Source organism: Furipterus horrens, unplaced genomic scaffold (genome assembly GCF_987537825.1).
Source record: "Furipterus horrens unplaced genomic scaffold, mFurHor1.1.pri manual_scaffold_7, whole genome shotgun sequence".
NCBI classification, from domain to species: Eukaryota; Metazoa; Chordata; class Mammalia; order Chiroptera; family Furipteridae; genus Furipterus; species Furipterus horrens.
Genome location: NW_028327177.1, coordinates 139,464,798 through 139,474,339, shown reverse-complemented (window position 1 = coordinate 139,474,339; position 9,542 = coordinate 139,464,798). Strand labels below are relative to the sequence as shown.

Below are 9,542 nucleotides of genomic sequence, written 5' to 3'. Positions count from 1 at the left end.
GGACAGGACGGGTGCTGGAGAGACACGAGGGCCACCGCAGTGGACCCTGCCGCTGCAAGCTGTCCCCGCCGTGAGCCCGGGTCTATCAGACAGCCCGCTTCCGGCTCGGCCGAAGGTCCACGGCAAGGACCCGGGGGGGGGGGGGGGGGCTGCCCGCCGAACGCCTGAAGGACCCCGCTTGGGCCGCTCGGGCTGGCTAGCGCGGTGCCTGGTGGCCGAGCAGCGCCGCTGGGGGACTCGGTGAATCGGACTCGCACTCCAGCTTGACTGGGGCTCCGGAGAGCCCACAATCTGGGTTTTGTCCCAGGTACCACGGGCAGGGGTCGCGTGGTTGCAGGACCGCAGAAATGGAGGGGAGCGGGATTGGGGGGAGGCGAAGGCACGAGATTGTACGGCTGGAGGGCGGGGCCTCAGGTTTTGGGGGGCGGAGGCCAAGTTGAGGACCTGCAGGTCTCCGCCGCGCTTGCGAGGACAAGGGGCTTGGAAGTTGCCTTCCGGAAGCAGAGGAATGAATAGGTGCGTTTGGTGTGGGGGCAAATGCCTAGGCAGCTTCTCAAATGTGTAATTCTCTGATGGAGTGACCTTTAAGTTGAGCAGGTTTCTCGACCTGTCGTTCTTTGCTGTAAAGTAAAAACCAAGGCGGCCGTAGCTGGCATTAGGAAAGGAACCACGTCCTCCCCTGGAGGCCTTTAACAGCCTGGCCTTGGAATATCTGGATCAGGTTCATTGATTAATTCTTCAACAGATACTGCCGAAAGCGAGCTGTGGCTAGGCACTCTGCATTGGCGCTGAGGGGACGATGGGGAGCGAAACGGACCCCTGATTTCGTGGAGCTGACCTTTTAGTGGGGGAGACATAACTGAAGAAAACTTGCACGGTGCCCTGAGAAAGTATTGCAGGGGTGAACCGAGATCTAGGAGGTGAAGCACATTCTGGCTGCGAAAACTCCCACAGGCGCCACTGGGCCAGGAAGTCTGGGAGGTAGGCTGTAAGGCTTATGAGGCTGGAGCAAAAGAAACTTCGGGAATGTGGGGTTCTAGATGAGGCGGGAGAGGTACGCAGGGATCAGATCGTGCAAAGCCTAGGAGGCCACGATAAGGATTTGGGGTTTTATGATAAAAGCATGGCATACTTTAGAGGATTAAGGAAGGGAATGATATGTAGATTCGCATTTCTAGTTCTCTGGCTTCTGTGTGGAGAACAGGCTACAGGGGTGTCAGGAGTAGAAACTGGAAGATCAGGAGACAGTTGCTGAAGCCTAGGGACGGAGGATGACGCCTTCGGCTCCGTAATGGTAGTGGAGAGGGAGAGAGTTATGTGGATTTGAGGTATCGTATGGCTTAGGTAAAATTACCAGAATTTAGTGATGGCGTGGATGTGGAAGGTGAGGGAGAGGAGGTGTCACGGGTGTTTCTCTCTGGGTATATGGTTAAGATTATGCTTGCTTTGGGTTACTCCCCCCCTGGGATATTGGGGGGAATGGTTTGGCTGATCTTGTACTGGTTAGACTGGGGGGAGCTCTGTGGTTTGAGGGAAGCATCAAGCTGAAAGGTATAGAAAGGACATGAGAAGAAGAGACCTTGGCATAGTTTCTTCATTTGAGCCAGATCCTGACACCACCTGTAATGTGATTGTCAGGCTACTTTTGGGCCGAGAGAAATGAGAGCGTTGGCCAGACCAGCCCTGTGTGTATTCATGGAAGCCTTCTCTATTTGTTAGCAAATTTAGGGGTGCCACCAGATGTCTTTTGAGACCTAGGCCTTAGTCCTGCAGAGATGATCAATTTCTCACATGTAAAGAGGAGTTCACAGCTGGAAGAGACCTCAACTTCTCTTCGTCCAGAGTACAAAATACTTTTATGTTCTTTATATCATTTCCACAATTACTTATGGAGCTCTTACAGCATGTTAGACACTAGAAATGCAAATGTGAATAGACTAAGACTATATAGGTTCATTTAATCAGTAAAAGTGGTCAGGCACCTTTGTGCCACGCACTGTTTCAGCGGCTTTAGATATGACACGGTTACAGCTAGTCCCTGAACTTGGAAGCCTTGCCATTGAGAACAGCTGAGTGTATTGCGTAGTTTGAGTTGGGCAGGAGAGATCCAGCGGACATTGTGGTATCCTGGCAGCACCCCAGTTCTTGTCCATCCCATCTTCCGATTGTACAGTCAGTGGGAGAGCACTCTTAAGAGAGAGGGCTTTTGGAGTGGGAGCTTTATTCTGCCCTTGGGGCCCGGCTGTTGAAAAGTGTGAGTCGTAAATACTCTGTAAAATACAGAAGGCACTTAGGAAGGGAAGGGACTGTTGGGAGACACAGGCAGCGTTTAAACTTGAACTTCTCTTGAATGGGTACCTCCTCTGTAGGCTTACAGTGGCACAAACCAGGTAATGTATTCCACAGGGCAGCCCCAGTGCCTCTGCTGCCACTCCCTTCCCTCAATCCCACGAGCACAAACGAGCCATTAAATGCAACGGTATATAGGTGTATACAATAACATCGTATACAGTCTTCCGGTGCAGCTGTCGTATGCTTTTTGAGGGACAGGAATGAGAGTGCTGGTTGGCTTGCAAAGCTGCCCAGAGTAGGAAGGGTAGGAAGTGCAGCTCTGATGGGTCCCTAATCCAGCTCTGATGGCAGGAGCGGGAGAGCGGGATGACCTCGATCTTGCGAAGCCCTCAGGCTCTCCAGCTTACCCTGGCCCTCATCAAGCCCGATGCGGTCGCTCACCCACTGATCCTGGAGGTAAGAGTGAATCCTTAGCCTCTGCCGTATGCCCTGGGCATTACTCTGCTTCTGGCGCCATAAGGCCACTTGTGGAGACTGGCAACACAGTCCTGTGCTAGATACCATGGAGGCAAAGCTGGGAGCCGTGGACTCAGACCCTAAGAAGACTAAAAATCTAGTGGGGAATTGGGGCAGGTATAAAATATAAGAAATAATCTAGTACAGTAATAAGAGGAACCAAACCTCACGACAATGTATATGTATCAGTTTTCTATTGCTACATAAAAATTACCACAAGCCCTGGCTGGTGGAGCGCAGTGGACTAAGCGCTGGCCTGAAAAGGTCTCTGATTCGATTCCTGGCCAGGGCACATGCCTGGGGTGCGGGCCAGGACCCCAGCTGGGGGCGTGTGAGAGGCAACTGATCCATGTTTCCCTCCCTTCCCTCCCTTTCTCCCTCCTTTCATCTCTCTCTGAAAATAAATAAATAAAATCTTTTAAAAATCTTTTTGCAAAAAACTACCACAAGCTTAATAGCCTTAAGCAACACTCATTATTTCATAATTTTAGAATCTGAGGTATAGGAGGCTCAGCCGGTTCTTTCCTTACGATTTCACAAAGCCGAAGTCAGGGTATCAGCTGGCTGGGCCCTTATCTGGAGGGCCTGGGAAAGAATCCACTCCCAGACTTATTCGGGTGTTGGCAGAATTCAGTTCCTGTGGTTATAAGACTGAGGTCCCTGTGTCCTTGCCTTTAGGCAGGGGTTGCTCTCAGTCTCTAAAGACCACTCACATTCCTCACTCTATGGCCCGCTCCAGCGACAGTGTGTCAGATGGCTCAGATCTCTGACTTCGCCTTTAGCTCCCAGCCAGATACATCCCTGCTTCTGAAGAGGCCCTGTGATTAATTAGGCCCGTCTGGATAACCTCCCTTTTGATTAAAGCAAAGTCCACTGATAGTAACCTTAACCACACCTGCAAAATCTTGTCATGTCATGTAATATCATTTTGCATGATCGTCCTAGTCCTGGAGATTTAGGGAAGGCAACTGGGTGAGGCTCGGTGAGGGTCATTTTAGCATTCTGCTTACAATAGTTTGATAACTGATAGCTGAGCAGCATTGCTACGTAAGCCCACTGTGGTGCAAAGGAAGACCCGAGCCATCGGGAATGGTGGCTTGCCAGTGTTGAGACTAGGCCAGGCCTCAAAGGAAGGAGGGACTTCGGTTGGTGCCCAGGAGGACCAGTGTCCCACAGAAGGGAGGTGCTGAGGCAGGAGCAGTGTGTCTGAGGGCCACGGGTGGTCTGGGACTAGAAACTAGGAAGCGGGGGAGGGCAGGGAAGTGCAGCTTTGAGCACCAGACTCAAGTGGTCGCTCTTCCTTCCGTGAATAATAGAAGCTATGCAAAAGCTTCTGACCAGAGTGTGACGTAAATTAAGATGTTTTTGATTTGTCAGGTGTGATGGTGTAGAGGGGGTGGGAGGAATTCAGGGCAGAACTGCTGTCAAGTGGCCTTTGTGATGGTCTGAGTGGTGGGTCCCGTGGGCTTGAGCTCGAGGGACAGTAGGAATGGAGGGGCAGACAGAGCACTTCCTGCCCCCCTCCACCCGAGGGTCACAGTCTGGTTGTGCGACTGAAGGCCTTGACCTCACCCCACCCCCACTTCTTTTCTTCTGGGCCGCCCTGGGCTCCCCCGGGTCCGCGTGGTTCTCTGGGTCAGCCCGAGTCTCCTGCGAACTCAAACGGCCCTTTTGACAGATGCTTCTCTTGGCGGCAATGTTTATCCTAGGCTGTTCACCAGCAGATTCTGAGCAACAGGTTTCTTATCGTGCGAACGAGAGAAGTGGTGTGGAGGAAAGAGGATTGCCAGAAGTTTTACCGAGAGCATGAAGGTAGGCTCCACGGCCTTCCGCGTGGGAGGCTTCCCTGTCCCAGAAGGCGCGCGGGACAGCTTGTACCTGGGCACACGATGCAGGCTCTCTCCTGCCAGCTGCACAGTTGTCGCCAGTCCCAAGGCTCGGTATATACACAGACTTTTCATGGTTAGCAGGGTTTGGTTTGGTTTTTAATATTTTCTAGGAAGGCTCTACTTCACAGTCCCAACCAGAAACTTAATTTTATATCCTGATAATATCCAAAGTTGACATTTAGTGAGTGTTTACTCTGTCAGACGTTGTCCTAATGCTCATGACTTCATTTGAGTCTCCCAACAGCCCTGTGAGGTAAGTATTGTTCTGTCCCCAGTATACAGATTAGGAAACTGAGTTAGGGAAGCTCACGAGTCACCCAAAATTGCACAGGTTATAAGGGGCAGAGCCTGGGTTCAGACCCACGAATGTCAGACTCCAAGGGCCGTGTTCCTTGCTCTAAAACAGCTGTTATTCCCAGTTAGGAGGCAGAGGAACAGAAGGTTCCCTTGGGCTCCAGTGTCTTGACGAAGGTACTCTCTCTTTGCAGGGCGTTTTTTCTATCAGCGGCTGGTGGAGTTCATGGCCAGGTACTCCGAATTCTGGGTCCAACATCTTTATCTACAGAGACATTTCTCCCCTGCCTCCTGAGTAGATTCATTAATCTCATTTGCCGCTCTTTAAAGTTGTCATGCATGTCCAGTGTCAGAAGAAACACAGACTTGGGGCTCTGACGGAGCCAGCACTGACCTGGTGACCACCTGTCCCGTGGTGGTTACTAATCCAGTGGCTATAGGAGGGTATTGTCAAATGCTGCCTAGCAATTCTGCTGATCTTAGTGACTTTCTTGGATGTCAGCAGTAACCTCCCATCACCTATTTGAAGCAGCATTGGTACCCGGCTAGAAAGGCAAGGAACCTCTCATGAGGTACAGTGTGCCTTTATCTGTCCTAGATCCAGTGGCCAGATTCCTTCCTGACATGTGCTCCTTTTATTCACAGTGGGCCAATCCGAGCCTACATCCTCGCCCACAAGGATGCCATCCAGCTTTGGAGGACGCTGATGGGACCCACCAGAGTGTTTCGAGCACGCTACGTGGCCCCAGATTCAATTCGTGGGAGTTTCGGCCTCACTGACACCCGCAACACTACCCATGGCTCTGGTGAGTCTGCCTCCCAGGTCCGCAGCCACAAATAAGGGAGAAGAGTTTGGGGTTGGTGAGCAGGCTGGATGGTGGGGTTGAGAGTCCGGTCCTTCCAGTGAGCATTTTCCCAACTGGGTGTCTGGCCCTCTGTGGCCATCTGAGCGGATGTGGCCCCAGGGCTGAGGAACGGGCCCGCGAAGTAGAGGCTCTGGTTTCTGGACTGGACTATGACTGCCTCTCGCCTCCATTCTGTGCTCCCTGATGGAATCCCGCTCCTTCTTACCTCCTCTTACAGACTCTGTGGCTTCAGCCAGTAGAGAGATTGCATCCTTCTTCCCCGACTTCAGCGAGCAGCGCTGGTACGAGGAGGAGGAGCCCCAGCTGCGCTGCGGCCCTGTGCGCTACAGTCCCGAGAGGGGCATCCACCGCGCAGCGTGCCCAAGGGGCCCAGGACCAGCCTGACACAGGCCTGTCCGTCTGTGAAGGCTGGTGGCGTGGCCAAGACTTTGGTCTCAGCCCTCCTGTCCAGAGCGTTCTCTCAAAGCCAGGGAGGCCGGGGGCTCATGGTGCCCTCTCCGCTAGGCACTGCCGCCGCCTCTACAATCTGCTGTCTACCTCTTCCCTGGACTGGTCATGGGGGTTCAGAGGAATAATGCTTCCTCTTTTTTCTGAAAACTGTTCATCCTTCTTCAAGCAGGAGCTTGCCTGATTGACTCTGCAGTGACTCTGTCAGCAGCAACCTTGGGCCTGTCTTCCTCAATACGAGCCGGCATGCAAGGCTGGGGGCACCGCTCCAGCTGCCTACTCTCCCTCCGTAACTGGAGTAATTAAGAATTAAACGTGTCCGGAAGCCCAGCTTCCCCCTCTGTTAAGTGGAGGAAGATGGTATAGAAATCTCCTGGGAGGCTCACACACACAGTGTGCACTGATGGTCTGCATAAAGCACCCAGTGACAGCTGAGTGCGGGCTCAAGTCCACGCTGTGCGTCCAGCACAGGGCTGCGTCCTGGAGGAAGGGCAAGCTTTGATTTTGAACAAAGGTGTGTTTGCCCAGTAGAGGCATTTTTTTTTCATTACTGGTTTTTAGGGAGAGAGAGAAAGAAATATCAATTTGCTGTTCCAACATTGGTTGTCTCTTGTATGAGCCTTGACCAGGGAGCGAACCCACAACCTTGGTGTATCGGGACAATGCTCTAACCAACTGAGCTACGCGGCCAGCGTGAGGCATGTTTTTATGATTCACTTTTTTTATGATTTCCACAAAGCCACTCAAGGTAGCCATGTTTTTGTTGTAGCTGAGGATGACAGTTATCAATTACTTCCTGACGAATCACCTCAAAATATAGTGCCTTAGAACAGTGATGCTTCCTTCTTATGTGTCTGTCAGCTGGGAGATTGTGCTGGTTTCACCTGGACTCACTCCTGTGGCTGCATTTAGCAGGTGGGCCCAACGTGATCTTTCGTCTTGAGCTTCTTCATAGCATGGTTGTCTCAGGGTTCCAAGAGGGCAGGTCCCTGTTCACAAACTTAGGACGCATCTGTTTGTGTCTTGTTTGCTAACATCCCATTGGCAAAAGCAAGCCCCATGGCCAAGCACAGAGTCCACTTGGGAAGGGCCTGCATTAGGGCATGGATACTGGGAGGTATGAATTATTGGGGGCCATTACCATGACAATCTGCAACACTGGGAATAATGAGGAGCCTTGAATCTATATAGAATTTATGAAGACAAATATTTGCACAAGCCAACAAAGGAGGTGAAGTGATAGCCAGAGTAAGAAGGGGCCCAAGTCGAAATTCCAGGTTCAAGGTCCAGGTCCAATGTCCAAATCTAATGCCAGGTAAAAAGTTGCAGGTCAAATCCATGTCTTAAGTTTTAGGCTTAATGTCTGGGAGTTGGTAAAAGTTCAGGTCCAAGTTTATGTTCACATCCAGATCTGAAGTGTAAGCATTAGGTCCAGATCCAGGGTCAAAATATGAAGTCCAAGTCCTCTTAGAAGTTCAGGTTCAAGACTCATATTCAAGTTTAAGACCAAATTCAGCTATATAAGCAAAGATCATGTCTAAGGTCAGGTCCTAGATCCAGAACCATCCAGATACATCATTGAGGTCTGATGTCTGGTTTCAAGGTTAAAGTTCAAAGATCACATCAGTGTCCAAGGCCAAGGCCCAGATTGAGATTCAAAGTATGATTTAAGGGCTAAGTCATGATCAGAGATCAAGGTAATCCAACTGCAGGTTCAGGTCCACAGTCCATGTCTATTTTCAAAGTGTAGGGCCAATGTCCATGACCAGGGTCAGGTCCAGACCTACATCCAAAGCTGAGGTACAAGGTATATGTCCAATTTTAGAAGAAGAGGTTCAAAATAATACCTGCATTCTCAGGTACAGTTCCAAATCCCTGGTCCAGGTCCAAAGACCAGGCGTGATATCAGATCTGATTTCAATGCCAAATTCAGGTTCGAGGTCAAGGTCCAAGTCTGGGGCCTAGGTCCAAGAACCAAGTCCAGGTACACAATCCAGGTCTAATCTCTCAATCAAAGTTTCAAATAACTACTGAAGGCCAAATTCTAGGTCTAAGGTCTGATTCAGTGTTCTGGACCAATCCAGGTCAACATCCAGTTCCAGGTCGAAATTCCAAGTTCATGTCATAGCCCAAGTCAGTGTCCCAAAGATACCACTTCACACCTGTCATGAGTTGAATTGTGGCCCTCAGAAATTTATATGGTAAAGTCCTAAGAATGTGGAAATAGGGTCATTGCAGATGTAATTAGTTAAGATGAAGTCGAACAGGAGTAGGATAGATTTCTAACATGACAGGTGTCCTTATGAAAAGGAAATTGAGCATACACACATGCATACAGGGAGCACCATGTAAATGTGAAGACAGAAATCAGTGCAATTCATCTGCAAACCAGGGAATGCTAAAGATTGCCATAAAAACACCAGAAGCCAGAAAAGGGGTATGGAACATACCTCTCTTACAGCCCTCAAGAGTCAATCCTCTAAATACCTTGGACTCTTAGCCTCCAGAACTGTGGAACACTAGCTTTCTGTTTAAGCCTCCTGTTTTTGTTATTTGTCACAGGAGCCATAGCAAACTCATATAACACCTAAGATCCAGATTGAGGTCCAAGGTCCATGACCAAGGTTCAGATATAAGCTCAGATCCAAGATCCTGGACAAATACAGGTTAAAGATTGAATTCTAAGGTTGAAGTCCAAGATCTACACCTATGTCCAAGGTCCAGGTCTAAGTCTAGGACAAATTCCGAGGTCTTGAGTATTATAAAAGGTTCACATCTATTTCCAGTTTCTAGTTAAGATATGAATAGTTTTCCAAGGAACTGGACAAATCCAGGTCCAAGGTGTATGTCCAACATATGTGCAGACCTGAGGTCTTGATTCAATATATATGGCCAAGGTCAGGTCTAGGTGCACATGTGAGATTATGGTCCGCATTCAAGCATGGTATAGTTCCAAAGGTGGGTCTGGTCTATGTCCAAAGTACAGGTTAAATTCATGTGTAAGTTACAGGTTCAAAGTCCAGGACCATGGTCTTTTTTCTGTTTTTGAAACAAAAGCCAGTCTTCAGATTCATATCAAACTGCAATGGACTTTAAATAGTCAAAACAATATTGAAAAAGAAAAAGTTGGTGAACCCACACTTCCTGATCTTAAAGCCTGCTACTAAGTTATAGTAATTACTACAGTGTGGTACTAGCATATGGATGAACATATAAACCAATGGGATAGACCAGAGAA

At 49.7% G+C, this 9,542-nt stretch overlaps 1 protein-coding gene across 2 annotated transcripts; it reads left to right on the top strand.

Annotated features, from left to right (window-relative positions):
* Nucleotides 1–248: 248 nt before the first annotated feature.
* On the top strand, nt 249–6,304 carry NME6 (NME/NM23 nucleoside diphosphate kinase 6). 2 transcript variants are annotated; one of them, XM_090284665.1, is made up of 6 exons: nt 249–307; nt 2,644–2,748; nt 4,518–4,620; nt 5,186–5,225; nt 5,637–5,797; nt 6,075–6,304. In XM_090284665.1, the coding sequence occupies exons 2-6, from the start codon at nt 2,659–2,661 to the stop codon at nt 6,239–6,241; spliced, it is 561 nt and encodes a 186-aa protein (XP_090140791.1). In that variant the 5' UTR covers nt 249–307; nt 2,644–2,658; the 3' UTR covers nt 6,242–6,304. The 2 variants fall into 2 exon arrangements, with proteins under 2 accessions (XP_090140791.1, XP_090140790.1); XM_090284664.1 differs by lacking the exon at nt 249–307 and adding an exon at nt 416–516.
* The last annotated feature ends 3,238 nt before the right edge of the window (nt 6,305–9,542 follow it).